Below are 16,509 nucleotides of genomic sequence, written 5' to 3'. Positions count from 1 at the left end.
AGGGGTCTGGGACCCCTTTTTCAGCCCCATTGATCCAGGGGATTTGGGGGTCTGGGACCCCCTTTCTCAGCCCCACTGATCCAGGGGATTTTTGGGGTCCAGGACCCCTTTTTCAGCCCCATTGCTCCAAGGGATTTAGGGGTTTGGACCCCCTTTCTCAGCCCCATTGATCCAGGGGATTTGGGGTCTGGGACCCCTAAACTCAGCCCCATTTATCCAGGGGATTTTGGGGTCCCGGACCCCCTTTCTCAGCCCCATTGATCCAGGGGATTTAGGGGTCTGGGACCCCCTTTTTCAGCCCCATTGATCCAGGGAATTTTGGGGTCCAGGACCCCCTTGCTCAGCCCCATTTATCCAGGGGATTTTGGGGTCCAGGCCCCCCTTTCTCAGCCCCATTGACCCAGGGAATTTTGGGGTCCAGGACCCCCTTGCTCAGCCCCATTGCTCCAGGGGATTTTTGGGGTCTGGGACCCCTAAACTCAGCCCCATTGATCCAGGGGATTTTGGGGTCCGGGACCCCCTTTCTCAGCCCCACAGCTCACCCCATAGCCACCACCGTGTCCCTTCGAGGGGGGGGGCCATGTGAACGTGGCACCTGCCTGGGGACGTCACCAAGCAAACATGGTGGGTGGGTGGGGGGGTTGCTAATGAGCCCCCGTTAATAATTAACGTAAAGCCTTAATAGCCGGGGGCACCCAGCCCCCCGGCATCCGGCCCCCGGCCCCCCCCTCGTCATGGAGTCTCCTCGCCTCTTCCTCCTCCTCCTCTTCCTCCAGGCGCTGGTGGCCCCCGGTGAGAGGCTGGGGGGGGGTCCCAAGGGTGGGGATGGGGGGGGGTCCTGGGGGTCCCCAGGGTGGGAATTGGGGGGGTTGGGGGTCCTAAGGGTGGGGATGGGGGGGTCCTGGGGGTCTCTAGGGTGGGGATGGGGGGTCCTGGGGGTCCTAAGGGTGGGAATTGGGGGGGTTGGGGGTCCCCAGGGTGGGAAGTGGGGGGGTTGGGGGTCCCAAGAATGGGGATGGGGGGGTCCTGGGGGTCTCTAGGGTGGGGATGGGGGGTCCTGGGGGTCCTAAGGGTGGGAATTGGGGGGGTTGGGGGTCCTAAGGGTGGATATGGGGGGTGGGGGGGGGGGCTAAGGGTGGGGATGGGGGGTCCTGGGGGTCCTAAGGGTGGGAATTGGGGGGCTTGGGGGTCCCAAGAATGGGGATGGGGGGGTCTTGGGGGTCCCCAGGGTGGGGATGGGGGGGTCCTGGGGGTCCCCTGGGTGGATGGGGGGGGTCTTGGGGGTCTCCTGGGTGAGAATGGGGGGGTCCCGGGGGTCCCAAGGGGGGATACGAGGGTTCCTGGAGGGGGGGTCCCAAATTTGGGGATTGTGGGGGGCAAAGGATGGGAACTGGGGGGGTCCTGGGGGTCCCCATGGTGGGAATGGGGGCACGGGGGGGGGGTCCCAAGAGTGGATATGGGGGTGCGAGGGGGATATTGGGGGGGACCTAAAAAAAAGGGGGGGGGTCCTGGTGTTGTGCCCACCCCCCCCATTTAAATGTGGGCGGTGCCAGCCTGGCCCCGGGACGAGCGGATCCTGGGGGGCAGCGAGTGCCCCCCCCGGGCCCACCCCGGCCTCGTCCTGCTCTTCTACTTCGACCAGCACCAGTGCGGGGGGGCCCTGATCAGCACCGAGTGGGTGCTCACGGCCGCCCACTGCCTGACCAGGTGGGGCACTGGGAGGCACTGGGAGGCACTGGGAGGGGCGCTGGGGGGGAGTGGGGGCACTGGGAGGGGGGCTGGGGGGGATTGGGAGGCACTGGAAGGCACTGGGAGGCTCTGAGAGGGGCTCTGGGGGGGACTGGGAGGCACTGGGAGCACTGGGAGGGGTGTTGGGGGGGACTGGGAGGCACTGGGAGCACTGGGAGGGGTGTTGGGGAGGACTGGGAGGCACTGGGAGGCACTGGGAGGGGTGTTGGGGGGGACTGGGAGGCACTGGGAGGCTCTGAGAGGGGCTCTGGGGGGGACTGGGAGGCACTGGGAGCACTGGGAGGGGTGTTGGGGGGGACTGGGAGGCACTGGGAGCACTGGGAGGGGTGTTGGGGAGGACTGGGAGGCACTGGGAGGCACTGGGAGGGGTGTTGGGGGGGACTGGGAGGCACTGGGAGGCACTGGGAGGGGCACTTGGGGGGGACTGGGAGACACTGGGAGGCACTGGGAGGGGTGCTGGGGGAGACTGGGATGCACTGGGAGGGGCTCTGGGGGGGACTGGGAGGCACTGGGAGACACTGGGAGTGGCGCTGGGGGGGACTGGGAGGCACTGGGAGGGTCTCTGGGGATATTGGGGGGGAATGGAAGGGTTCTGGGGTCGCTGGGAGGCACTGGGATGGACTCTGGGGGTTACTGGGGGGGACTGGAGGGGGACTGGGGGCTACTGGAGGCGTTGGGAGGCATGGGTAGATGGACTGGGGGAACTGGTGGGGGGACTGGGGGTTACTGGGAGGCACTGGAGGCTACTGGAAAGCAATGGAGGGGGACTGGTGGTACTGGGAGTGGGACTGAAGGCTACTGGGAAGCAGTGGAGGGGGACTGGTGGTACTGGGAGGGGGACTGGGGATAGTGGGCAGCACTGGGAGCCACTGGGAGAGTAACTGGGGGGACTAGGTCCTACTGGGAAGCACTAGAAGGGGCACTGGGGGCACTGGGAGTCACTAGGAGGGGGACTGGGGCTACTGGGGGGTACCAGGATCACTGGGAGGGGGGCTGGGGGCTACTGGGAGACATTGGAATGGGAACTGGGGACACTGGGAGGCACTGGGAAGGGGCACTGGAGAGAACTGGGTGGGGAACTGGGAGCACTGGGTGGCACTGGGAGTCACTGGGAGCCCTACTCCCAGTGCATGTTCATGGCTGCCCACTGCCAGGCGGTTCTGGGAAGTGCTGGGAGGGGAACTGGGAAAGACTGGGAGGAACTGGGAAGCACTGGGAGGAACTGGGAGGGGAACCCAGAAGTACTGGGAGGGGAACTGGGAAGAGAACTGGGTCACCTCCACCTGCGCCCTGCCCCTGTCCTGCGCGTCCCCGTCCCTCCTGTCCCCGTGTCTCCATGGCCACGTCCCCCCACGTTGGTGTCCCCCCATGGCCACGTCCCCCATGGCCACGTCCCCCATGGCCACGTCCCTCCATGACCACGTCCCTCCATAACCATGTCCCCATAACCATGTCCCCATGACCATGTCCCCATGACCACGTCCCCATAACCATGTCCCTCCATAACCATGTCCCCATAACCATGTCCCCATGACCATGTCCCCATAACCACGTCCCCATAACCATGTCCCCATGACCATGTCCCCATGACCACGTCCCCATAACCATGTCCCCATAACCATGTCCCCATGACCACATCCCCATGACCACGTCCCCATGACCACATCCCCATGACCATGTCCCTCCATAACCATGTCCCCATAACCATGTCCCCATGACCACGTCCCCATGACCACGTTCCCCATGTTCCCATCTCTCCCATCTCCATCTCCCCATGTCCAAGTCCCCAAGGTCCACGTCCCTCCATGACCACGTCCCCCATGGCCACGTCCCCCATGGCCACGTCCCTCCATGACCACGTCCCTCCATAACCATGTCCCCATAACCATGTCCCCATGACCATGTCCCCATGACCACGTCCCCATAACCATGTCCCCATAACCATGTCCCCATGACCACGTCCCCATGACCACGTCCCCATGACCACGTCCCCATAACCATGTCCCCATGACCACATCCCCATGACCACGTCCCCATGACCACATCCCCATGACCATGTCCCTCCATAACCATGTCCCCATAACCATGTCCCCATGACCACGTCCCCATGACCACGTTCCCCATGTTCCCATCTCTCCCATCTCCATCTCCCCATGTCCAAGTCCCCAAGGTCCACGTCCCTCCATGACCACGTTCCCCATGACCATGTCCCTCCATGACCACGTCCCCATGACCATGTCCCTCCATGACCACGTCCCTCCATGACCACGTCCCTCCATGACCATGTTCCTCCATGTCCATGTCCCTCAACGTCCACGTCTCACCACACCCATGTCCACGTCCCTCCATGACCACGTCCCCCATGACCACGTCCCTCAGTGTCCATGTCCATCCACGTCCCCCATGACCACGTCACTCTATGACCACATCTCCCATGTCCATGTTCCCCATGACCACGTCCCCATGACCACGTCTCTCCATGACCACGTTCCCCACGTTCCCATCTCTCCCATCTTCATCTCTCTATGTCCAAGTCCCCAAGGTCCACGTCCCTCCATGTCCACGTCCCCCATGACCACGTCCCTCCATGACCACGTCCCCATGGCCACGTCCCTCCATGTCCATCCACATCCCCATGACCACGTCCTTCTATGACCACGTCTCCCATGACCACATCCCCATGACCACGTCCCCCATGACCACGTCCCTCCATGACCACGTCCCCATGACCACATCCCTCCATGTCCATCCACGTCCTTCCATGACCACGTCCCCCATGACCACGTCCCTCAGTGTCCATGTCCATCCCTGTCCTTCCATGACCATGTCCCTCTATGACGACATCTGCCATGTCCATGTCCCCATGACCACGTCCCCATGACCACATCCCCCGTGACCACGTCCCCCACCCCTCCAACCGTGCCATCCCACGTCCCCGCGGCCACGTCCCTCACGTGTCCCCTTGTCCCCAAGCAACATCCAGGTGCGGGCGGGGTCCCACAGCTTGGAGGCCCAGACGGGCCAGGAGCAGTACGCAGTGGCCACGAAGGTGGTGGTCCACCCCGGCTTCAGCAACCTGGAGGGGGATGGCAGCTACGCCGACGACCTGATGCTGCTGCGCATTCAGCCCACCTTGACCATCACGCCCTTCGTCCAGCCCCTGACCCTGCCCAGCGCCCCCCCGGCCCCCGGCACCAACTGCACCGTCATGGGCTGGGGGACCACCACCAGCCCTGAGGGTATGGGGCAGCCAGGGGGTCTTTGGGATGGGGATCTCAACCAGCGTTGGGTTGGGTTGGGTTGGGTTGGGTTGGGTTGGGTTGGGTTGAGTTGGGGGTGTCTCTGGAAGGAAGGGACCCAGGTGTCCAGGGTTGGGTGAGGACCCAGGTGTCCATGGGATGGACATCTCAACCAGCTTTGGGTTGGGTGGAGGCATCTAGGAAGAGAAGGGACCCAGGTGTCCATGGGGTGGACATCTCAACCAGGATTGGGTTGGGTTGGGTTGGGTTGGGTTGGGTTGGGTTGGGTTGGGGGTGTCTCTGGAAGGAAGGGACCCAAATGTCCATGGGATGGGCATCTCAACCAGGATTGGGTTGGGTTGGGTTGGGTTGGGTTGGGTTGGGTTGGGTTGGTGGTATCTCTGCACGGAAAGGACCCAGGTGTCCATGGGGTGGACATCTCAACCAACATTGAGTTGGGTTGGGTTGGGTTGGGGGTGTCTCTGGAAGGAAGGGACCCAAATGTCCATAGGATGGACATCTCGACCAGCGTTGGGTTGGGTTGGGTTGGGTTGGGTTGGGTTGGGTTTGGTTGGGTTGGGTTGGGTTGGGTTGGGTGGAGGCATCTCCGCAGAGAAGGGACCCAGGTGTCCCTTCAGCCCCTGTTGGACACGTGTGTCCTCCCCCACCCAGTGACCTACCCCGACACCCCCCAGTGCGTGAACGTCACCGTGGTGAGTAACAGCCGGTGCCAGGAGGTCTACGGCAGCAAAGTCACCCAGAACATGCTGTGCGCCGGCGTGGCCGCGGGGGGCAAGGACTCCTGCCAGGTGCGTCTGGACACCCGTGTCCCTTGGCCTTGGGGACCTGCCCATGTCCCCATATCCTACAGCCACGTCCCCATGTCCTACAGCCACATCCCCATGTCCCATCACCACGACCCCATGTCCCAAACTGTGTCCCCGTGTCCTACAACCACGTCCCCATGTCCCATCTCCACGTCCCCATGTCCCATCACCCCATCCCCATGTCCCAAACTGTGTCCCCATGTCCTACAACCACTTCTCCATGTCCCACCCCCATGTCCCCATGTCCCATCACCCCATCCCCATGTCCCAGACTGTGTCCCCATGTCCTACAACCATGTCTCCGTGTCCCATCACCATGTCCCCATGTCCCAGACTGTGTCCCCATGTCCTACAGCCACATCTTCATGTCCCATCACATCTACTTGTCCCATCACCACATCCCCATGTCCTACAGCCATGTCTCCATGTCCCATCACCATGTCCCCACGTCCCAAACTGTGTCCCCATGTCCTACAGCCACGTCTCCATGTCCCAAACTGTGTCCCCATGTCCTACAACCACGTCTCCATGTCCCATCACATCTCCATGTCCTATCACCATGTCCCCATATCCTACAGCCATGTCTCCATGTCCCATCACCATGTCCCCATATCCCAAAGTGTGTCCCCATGTCCTACAACCATGTCTCCGTGTCCCATCACCATGTCCCCATGTCCCAAAGTGTGTCCCCATGTCCTACAACCACGTCTCCATGTCCCATCACCACGTCCCCATGTCCCATCCCCATGTCCCCATGTCCCATCCCCATGTCCCCATGTCCCATCACCCCATGCCCCCATGTCCCATCACCACAACCTACGTCCCCCATCCCAGGGCTGTCCTCCATCAGCTGTGTCCCCCCGTCCTGTCATCTTGTTCCCCACGCCCCGTGGCCGTGTCCCCGTGTCCCGTGGTCATTTCTCCGTGCCCTACAACCTCATCGACCTGTCCCATGATCACCTCCCCCTGATCCCCTGGACTTTGAGATGTCCCCTTGCCACAACCCCATACCCACGCCCCACAGCCACCTCCTGCCCCACAACCACGTCTCTTTGTGGGTCCACCTCGCTTTGGTTGGACCCACACCGTTGTCTCCAAGACCAGTTATGTCCCCGCCCGGTGTCCAGGTGTCCCCTCCCCGTCTTGGGGCCATGGACCGGGTCCCGTCACGGCCCCTTTTGTCCCCAGGGTGACTCGGGGGGCCCCCTGATATGCAACGGGGTGCTGCAAGGCATCGTCTCCTGGGGCGACCACCCCTGCGGGCAGGCGGGGAAGCCAGGGGTCTACAGCCTGGTCTACAACTACCTCGACTGGATCCAGGAGACCATGGCAGAGGACTGAGGTGTCCTGGTCCCACCACGGACCCAAAAAAGCCATCACGGACCCAAAAAACCCATCACGGACCCAAAAAAAACATCACGGACCCACCGACACCACCACGGACCCAAAAAAACCATCACGGACCCAAAAAAAACCATCACAGACCCAAAAAAAACATCACGGACCCACCGACACCACCACGGACCCAAAAAACCCATCACGGACCCCAAAAAACCACCACGGACCCAAAAAACCCATCACGGACCCAACAAACCCACCACGGACCCACCATGGATAAGCTGAAGCCACCAAGAAAGGATCAACGCCATGGCAGAGCCACCGACACCGTCGTGGGTGGATCGACACCCCCCCCAAAAAATGGACCCCACTATGGTTGGGTTGATCCCATCGAAGACCAATGAACCCCATCATGGTCTCCATCATGGTTGGGTTGATCCCATCAAGAACCAATGAACCCCAAAGTGGACTTACCCCATCATGGTTGGGTTGATCCCATCAAGAACCAGTGAACCTCATCATGGTCTCCACCCCATCATGGACTCCATCATGGTTGGGTTGACCCCATCAAGGACCAAACCCCATCATGGTCTCACCCCATCATGGTTGGGTTGATCCCATTAAGGACCAATGAACCCAATCATGGTCTTAACACCATCATGGACTCACCCCATCATGGTCTCCATCATGGTTGGGTTGATCCCGTCAAAGACCAATGAACCCCATCATGGTCTTAACCCCATCATGGACTCACCCCATTACGGATTCCATCATGGTTGGGTTGACCCCATCAAGGACCAAATCCCATCATGGTCTCACCCCATCATGGTTGGGTTGATCCCATCAAGAACCAATGAACCCAATCATGGTCTCCATCATGGTTGGGTTGATCCCATCAAGAACCAGTGAACCTCATCATGGACCAAATCCCATCCTGGATTCCATCATGGTTGGGTTGACCCCATCAAGAACCAATGAACCTCACCATAGACTCCATCATGGCTCAGTTGACTTCATCAAGGACCAGTGAACCCCATCATGGTCTCCATCATGGTTGGGTTGATCCCATCAAGGACCAATGAACCCCAAACTGGACTTACCCCATCATGGTTGGGTTGATCCCATCAAGAACCAGTGAACCTCATCATGGTCTTACCCCATCATGGTCTCCATCATGGTTGGGTTGATCCCATCAAGGACCAATGAACCCCACCACAGACTCTATCATGGCTCAGTTGACTTCGTCAAGGACCAATGAACCCCATCATGGTCTCCATCATGGTTGGGTTGATCCCATCAAGAACCAATGAACCCCATCATGGTCTTAACCCCATCATGGACTCACCCCATTACGGATTCCATCATGGTTGGGTTGACCCCATCAAGGACCAAATCCCATCATGGTCTCACCCCATCATGGTTGGGTTGATCCCATCAAGAACCAATGAACCCAATCATGGTCTCCATCATGGTTGGGTTGATCCCATCAAGAACCAGTGAACCTCATCATGGACCAAATCCCATCCTGGATTCCATCATGGTTGGGTTGACCCCATCAAGAACCAATGAACCTCACCATAGACTCCATCATGGCTCAGTTGACTTCATCAAGGACCAGTGAACCCCATCATGGTCTCCATCATGGTTGGGTTGATCCCATCAAGGACCAATGAACCCCAAACTGGACTTACCCCATCATGGTTGGGTCGATCTCACCAAAAACCAATGAACCCCATCATGGTCTTAACCCCATCATGGACTCACCCCATCATGGACTCCATCATGGTTGGGTTGACCCCATCAAGGACCAATGAACCCCATCATGGACTCCATCATGGTTGGGTTGACCCCATCAAGGACCAATGAACCCCATCATAGACTCCATCATGGCTCAGTTGACTTCATCAAGGACCAGTGAACCCCATCATGGTCTCCATCATGGTTGGGTTGATCCCATCAAGGACCAAACCCCATTATGGACTCACCCCATCATGGTTGGGTTGATCCCATCAAGAACCAGTGAACCTTATCATGGACTCACCCCATCATGGACTCCATCATGGTTGGGTTGACCCCATCAAGGACCAATGAACCCCATCATGGCCTCCGTCATGGTTGGGTTGACCCCACCAAGAACCAGTGAACCTCATCATGGTCTTTCCTCATCATGGACTCACCCCATCATGGTCTCCATCATGGTTGGGTTGACCCCATCAAGGACCAATGAACCCCATCATGGTCTCCATCATGGTTGGGTTGACCCCATCAAGGACCAATGAATGCTGCCATCTCCGACCAACCCCACCACAGAACCCACCGCGGTTGGGCTGCCCCAACCATGGACCTCTCCACCACCAGGTTGACCCCATCACGAGCAGGTTGGCTCTCCCGTGGTCTCCACCATGTTTTTTTATGACCTCCTAGCCCACCACGGACCCCACCACGCACGGACTGACCCCGTCGTGATGGGCCTGAGCCCACCATGGATGGACCAACCCCCAGCGTAGATGGAGTGACATCATCATGGATGGAGTGACATCATCATGGATAGAGTGACATCACCAGGGATGGAGTGACATCATGGATGGACCAACCCCACCACGCCCCCCCAGAATGTCCAACCCAGGTCCACCTCCCCCCAATAAACCTCCTGCATCTCCATGGCCGCACTCACATTCCTCCAGGGGAAGCGGAGCTCAATTTGGGGGCAAAATGGGTAAAAAATGAGGGGAAGGTGGGCAAAACGAAGCCCAAGGGGAGAGGGGAAGAGCGTGAATGTGATGAAAATTGGGGAAAAAAGGGGTTAAATCAGAAGGAAGCAGGGGGGAAGAGGTGGGGAAGTGTGGGTGAAATTGGGGAAAAGGGGGAAAATTGGGGGAGAATAGGGAAATGTGGGAAAAATTGAGCAAATGTAGGTTAAACAAGGCAAGAGTAGGGTAAACTGGGCAAAAATGGGCAACGGTGGGCAAAACTGAGCAAGGATTGGTGAAATTGGATAGAAATGGGCAAATTGAGCAACAATTGGTAAAATTGAGACAAAATGGGCCAAAGTTGGACAGAAATGGGTAAAATGGGCTAAGATGAGAGAAAGGCAGAAGTGAGCAAAAGCAGGCAGAAAAGTGGGTGAAACTAGGTAGAATTGGGCAAAGATGAGAGAAATTGGGTAGAAATGAACTAAATTGAACTAAAGAGGGGTAAATTAGGCAAAGGCAAGATGAAAAGTGAGTGAAATTGGGTATAAAAGGGAAACATTATGAAAAATAAGCAAAAGTCAGCCAAAAACAAGTGGAAAAGTGAGTGAAATTGGACAGAACTGGGCAAAGATGGGTGAAATTGTTTAAAAGAGGGCTTAGATTAGGCAGAAGTGGGAAAAAAAAAAAAAAAAAAAACACAGGCAAAAGCAATGGGAAAGATGAGTGAAATTGGGTGAAGATTGGTGAAATTGGGTAAAAGTGAACCAAATTGGGCAGAAATGCGCAAAAGGCGGACAAAAGTAAGTGGAAAAGTGAGTGAAATTGGGCAGAACTGGGCAAAGTGGTGAAATTCTTTAAAAGAAGGGTTTAGATTAGGCAGAAATGGGCAAAAGCAAACGGAAAAATGAGTGAAATTGGGTGAAGGTTGGTGAAATTGGGTGAAAGTGAACCAAATTGAGCAGAAATGGGCAAAGTGGTGAAATTCTTTAAAAGAAGGGTTAGACTGGGCAGAAATGGGAAAAAGTCAGGCAAAAGCAAGTAGAAAAATTAGTGAAGTTGGGAAGAACTGGGAAAAGTGGTGAAATTCTTTAAAAGAACGGTAGTATCAGGCAGAAACGGACGAAAGGCAGGCAAAAGCGGAAAAATGAGTGAAATTGGGCAGAACTGGGCAAAGTGGCGAATTTGTTTAAAAGAGGACTTAGATTAGGCAGAAACGGGCAAAACTCAGGCAAAACTGACCCGAGGCGCTCCAAATTGGGCTGAACCGTGCAAAAACGGGCAAAACCAAGGGGAAGGGAGGCCCAACCGTGTCGGGGACGCTCCGGCCGAGTCAGCGCGGAGGCAGGGCCGTGAGTCACGGGGCGCGTCGCCGCCCGCGTCGGCGGGGTAATTAGGGCAGATAACGAGGCCGGAGGGGAAGGGAGGCCGGGGGAACAGGAGGCCGAGGCCGCCGCGTGCTGGGATGGGCGGAGGAACCGGGCTGAGCCCTGGGAGGGCGCCCGGGCGTCCTGGCACCCGCGGGTGCCGCGCTCCGCCCTGGGCGCGGGCAGGGCACCCGGCGTCTCCCACCGCCACCACCCTGTCCAGTTTAACTGGGGGGGGGGGGAGGAGACTGGGCGCAACTGGGAGAGAGGGAGCGTGGGTTCCCACGGCAACCTCGTCCCCGGGGAGCTTGCGGGGTGGCGCTGGGGGTATCTATGGGGTTGGGTCCCCAAGGAGAATCTGGGGTGCCATGGGGTCACCTTGGAGCATCTGGGGTGCTATGGGGCCACCTGGGTCCCCAATGAGCATCTGGGGTGCCATGGGGTCACCTTGGAGCATCTGGGGTGCTATGGGGTCACCTGGGTCCCCAAGGAGCATCTGGGGTGCCATGGGGTCACCTGAGTCCTCTTGGAGGATTTGGGGTGCCATGGGGTCACCTGGGTCCCCAAGGAGCATCTGGGGTGCCACGGGGTCACCTTGGAGCATCTGGGGTGCTATGGGGTCACCTGGGTCCCCAAGGAGCATCTGGGGTGCCATGGGGTCACCTGGGTCCTCTTGGAGGGTTTGGGGTGCCATGGGGGCCACCTAGTCCTTGTTCCATCCCTGGCTGCATCCCAGCATCCCTCACCCTGTCCCCCATTGTGTGACCCCTCCCTCTTTTTGCCGAGTCCTCCATGGGCCGTTAACTCCCTCCACCCATCCCTCCCTCCCTCCCTCCTTCCTCCACCCTCCCTCCATTCACCCTCCATCCCATCCCTCCTTCCATTCTCCATCTCACCTTTCCGTTGCATCCTCCATCCTGCCCTTACATCCTTCTTCCATCCCATCCCATCCCATCCCATCCCATCCCATCCCATCCCATCCCATCCCATCCCATCCCCTCCTCCATCTTCCATCCCATCCTCTCCACCCCATCCCATCTCCCCTCCATCTTCCATCCCAACCCATCCCATCCCTATCCCATCCCCATCCCATCTCCATCCCCATCCCATCCTCCAGTGCATCCCATCATCTCCATCCCATCCTCCATCCTCCAATCCCATCATCTCCATCCCACCCCACCCCACCCCATCTCACCATCTCCATCCCATCCTCCATCCTCCATCCTCCCATCCCATCCCTATCCCATCATCTCCATCCCACCCCACCCTCTCCATCCCATCCCATCCCCATCCCATCCCCATCCCTATCCCATCCCCATCCCATCCTCTCCATCCCATCCTCCATCCTCCAATCCCATCCCATCCCATTATCTCCATCCCACCCCACCCCATCCTCTCCATCCCATCCCCATCCCATCCCATCCCCATCCCATCTTCATCCCTATCCCATCCCCATCCCATCCCATCATCTCCATCCCATTATCTCCATCCCATCATCTCCATCCCATCCCAACATCTCCATCCCATCCCATCCCCATCCCCATCCCATCCCCATCCCATAATTTCCATCCCATCCTATCCCATCCCATCCCATCCCATCATCTCCATCCCATCCCACCCCATCCCATCCCCCACCCTCCATCCCCATCCTCCATCCACCCTCCACCCATCCTCCATCCCATCCCATCCCATCCCATCCCATCCCATCCCATCCCATCCCATCCCATCCCATCCCATCCCATCCCTCCCTGGCCCCAGGCACCCCGGGGTGGGGCGGTCCCGGCCCCTCCTGGCCGGGCACAAAACGGGGCCGCCCCGCCCCGCCCCCGCCAAAAGCGGGCACGGACCCGCACGGGGAGGGACACGCGGGGACGACGCGCGGTGACATGAGGTGGGGGACGGGAACTGGGGGGGGACATGGGGGAGGGGTGGAGGGACGGAGAGAGGGATGGAGAGAGGGGTGGAGGGACGGAGGGACGGGGAGAGAGGTGGGGAGAGGGATGGAGGGGTGGAGGATGGATGGAGGGATGGAGAGAGGGATGGAGAGAGGGATGGAGGGATGGGGAGAGGGGTAGGGAGAGGGATGGAGAGGTGGAGAAGGGATGGAGGGATGGAGAGAGGGATGGAGGAGGGATGGAGAGAGGGATGGAGGGATGAACAGAGGGGTAGGGAGAGGGATGGAGGGGTGGAGGAGGGATGGAGGGGTGGAGAGAGGGGTGGAGGAGGGATGGAGAGAGGGATGGAGGGATGAACAGAGGGGTAGGGAGAGGGATGGAGGGGTGGAGGAGGGATGGAGGGGTGGAGGAGGGATGGAGGGGTGGAGAGAGGGGTGGAGGACGGATGGAGGGATGGAGAGAGGGATGGAGGGATGGGCAGAGGGGTAAGGAGAGGGATGGAGAGGGGGACAGAGGGGTAGGGAGAGGGATGGAGGGGTTCAGAGAGGGATGGAGGAGGGATGGAGAGATGGAGAGAGGGATGGAGAGAGGGGTGGAGGGATGGACAGAGGGGTAGGGAGAGGGATGGAGGGGTGGAGAGAGGGATGGAAGGATGGAGAGAGGGATGGACAGAGGGGTGGAGGGATGGACAGAGGAGTAGGGAGAGGGATGGAGAGAGGGACAGGGGTAGGGAGAGGGATGGAGGGATGAACAGAGGGGTGGAGGGGGGATGGAGAGATGGAGAGAGGGATGGAGGGGTGGGCAAAGGGGTAGAGAGAGGGATGAAGGGGTAGAGGAGGGATGGAGAGAGGGATGGAGGGATGAACAGGGGTGGAGGGGGATGGAGGGATGGAGAGAGGGATGGAAGGATGGAGAGGGGTGGAGGGATGGGCAGAGAGGTAGGGAGAGGGATGAAGGGGGGGTGGGGGGAGGATGGAGGGATGGAGAGGGGGATGGAGAGAGGGACAGAGGAGGGATGGAGGGGGGGTGGAGGGGTGGAGAGAGGGACAGAGGAATGGAGAGAGGGACAGAGGAGGGATGGAGGGATGGGCAGAGGGATGGAGAGAGGAAGAGAGGGATGGGAAGAGGGGGAGAGAGGGATGGAGGAGTGGAGAGGGGGATGGGGAGAGGGACAGGGGGTGGAGGGAGGGATGGAGGGATGGGGAGAGGGGTAGAGAGAGGGATGGGGAGAGGGACAGAAGGGTGGAGAGGGGTGGAGAGAGGGATGGAGAGAAGGATGGGGGGAGATGGAGGGATGGAGGAGTGGAAAGGGAGATGGGGAGAGGGACAGGGGGTGGAGGGGGGATGGAGAGATGGAGAGAGGGATGGGCAGAGGGGTGGAGGAAGGGACAGAGGGATGGAGAGAGGGACGGAGGATGAAAGGAGAGATGGAGAGAGGGATGGAGAGAGGGGCAGATGGAGGAGAGAGTGAGAGATGGAAGGAGGGATGGAGGACGGAAGGAGAGATGGAGGGAAGGGGATGGAAAAAGGGGTGGTGGGAGGTACGGAGGGAGGATGGAAGGAGAGATGGAGGGAGAAAGGGGGGAGAAAGAGGAGAGAGGGAGGGAGAAAGGATGGAGGAGGAGGAGGAGGAGGAGGAGGAGAAGGGAGAAAAGGAGGAGGAGGAGGAGAGAGGGAGGAGGAGGAGGGGGAGAGAGGGAGAAGGAGGAGGAGGAGGAGGAGGGAGGGAAGAGGAAAAGGAGGAGGAGGAGGAGGAAAGAGGGAGGAGGAGGAGAAGGGAGAAGAGAAGGAGAGAGGGGGAGGAGGAGGAGAGAGGGAAGAGGAGGAGGAGGAGGAGGAGGAGAGAGGGAAGAGGAGGAGGAGGAGGAGGAGGAGAGAGGAAAGAGGAGGAGGAGGAGAGAGGGAGGAGGAGGAGGAGGAGGAGGAGGGAGGGAAGAGGAGAAGGAGGAAGAGGGGGAGGAGAAGGAGGAGGGGGAGAGAGGGAGAAGGAGGAGGAGGAGGAGGAAGAGGAGGAGGAGGAGAGAGGGAGAAGGAGGAGGAAGAGGAGAGAGGGAGAAGGAGGAGGAAGAGGAGAGAGGGAGGAGGAGGAGGAGGAGGAAGAGGAGGAGGAAGAGGAGAGAGGGAGGAGGAGGAGGAGGGAGGGAGGATGGTTGGGGGGATGTTCGGGGGGATGGCCGGGTCTCCCCCTGACCTCCTCCCGGTCTCCCCAGGGCCCCGGTGCTGCTGCTGCTGCTGCTGGCGGGTACGGGGGGCCCCCACCCATGGGTGGCCCCAGGGGATGGAGGCGGGGGGGGGGGGGGGACGCTCGGGGCGCCCCACAGCCCTATAGGATATGGGGAGGGGGCGTTTTTGGGGTCCCACAGCCCTTGGGGTCACGGGAAGGGGACACTTTTGGGATCCCACACCCCTATAGGACATTGGGAGGGGGCATTTTTGGGGTCCCCCACCCCTATAACCCCTATAGGGGACACTTTTGGGGTCCCACATCCCTTGGGGACATGGGAAGGGGCCACCCACGATGTCCCCATGCCCCTATGGGACACTTTTGGGGTCCCACACCCCTATAATCCCTATAGGGGACACTTTTGGGGTCCCACATCCCTTGGGGCCACGGGAAGGGGACACTTTTGGGGTCCCACCCCCTATAGGATATGGGGAGGGGACACTTTTGGGGTCCCATGTCCCTATAACCCCTATAGGGGACACTTTTTTTTTGCCCCACCCCCCTATAGGACATTAGTAGGGGACACTTTTAGGGTCCCACACCCCTATAGGACATGGGGAGGGGACATTTTTGGCGTCCCATGTCCCTATAAGCCCTATAGGACACAGGAAGGGGACACTTTTAGGGTCCCATGTCCCTATATGACATTGGGAGGGGACATTTTTGGGGTCCCACACCCCTATAACCCCTATAGGGGACACTTTTGGGGTCCCACACCCCTATAGGATATGGGGAGGGGACACTTTTGGGGTCCCACGTCCCTACAATCCCTACAAGACATTGGGGGGGGGACACACATTTTTGGGGTCCCACGTCCCTACAACCCCTATAGGACATTAATAGGGGACACTTTTAGGGTCCCACATCCCTTGGGGCCACAGGAGAGGACACTTTTGGGGTCCCACACCCCTATAGGACATGGGGAGGGGACACTTTTGGGGTCCCACACCCCTATAAGACATTGGGGGGGGGACATTTTTGGGGTCCCATGTCCCTATAACCCCTATAGGGGACCCTTTTTTTGCCCCACACCCCTATAGGACATGGGGAGGGGACACTTTTGGGGTCCCATATCCCCATAGAGCATTGGGAGGGGACATTTTTGGGGTCCCACACCCCTATAACCCCTATAGGGGACACTTTTGGGGTCCCACCCCCCTATAGGATATGGGGAGGGGAC

General features: G+C 59.3%; 1 protein-coding gene across 1 annotated transcript; it reads left to right on the top strand.

Moving 5' to 3' along the window:
- Positions 1 to 690: 690 nt before the first annotated feature.
- On the top strand, positions 691 to 7,242 carry LOC309889333 (serine protease 1-like). The gene is made up of 5 exons (XM_082782106.1): positions 691 to 792; positions 1,554 to 1,707; positions 4,723 to 4,988; positions 5,661 to 5,797; positions 7,004 to 7,242. Exons 1-5 carry the CDS (start codon positions 735 to 737, stop codon positions 7,154 to 7,156), a joined length of 768 nt encoding a protein of 255 aa, XP_082638232.1. The 5' UTR covers positions 691 to 734; the 3' UTR covers positions 7,157 to 7,242.
- The last annotated feature ends 9,267 nt before the right edge of the window (positions 7,243 to 16,509 follow it).

The sequence above is a fragment of the Aythya marila genome (genome assembly GCF_965140915.1).
Source record: "Aythya marila genome assembly, chromosome: 36".
NCBI classification, from domain to species: Eukaryota; Metazoa; Chordata; class Aves; order Anseriformes; family Anatidae; genus Aythya; species Aythya marila.
Note: the sequence above shows the minus strand (reverse complement) of the source record. Positions and strands in the feature narration are given on the sequence as shown.

Excerpts from the sequence above, each read along its gene's own strand:
- LOC309889333 (XM_082782106.1), top strand. The coding sequence starts at position 735 with ATGGAGTCTCCTCGCCTCTTCCTCCTCCTCCTCTTCCTCCAGGCGCTG. Across the intron at positions 1,708-4,722 it reads GCCGCCCACTGCCTGACCAG|CAACATCCAGGTGCGGGCGG; the intron begins GTGGGGCACTGG and ends CTTGTCCCCAAG. Across the intron at positions 5,798-7,003 it reads GGGGCAAGGACTCCTGCCAG|GGTGACTCGGGGGGCCCCCT; the intron begins GTGCGTCTGGAC and ends TTTTGTCCCCAG.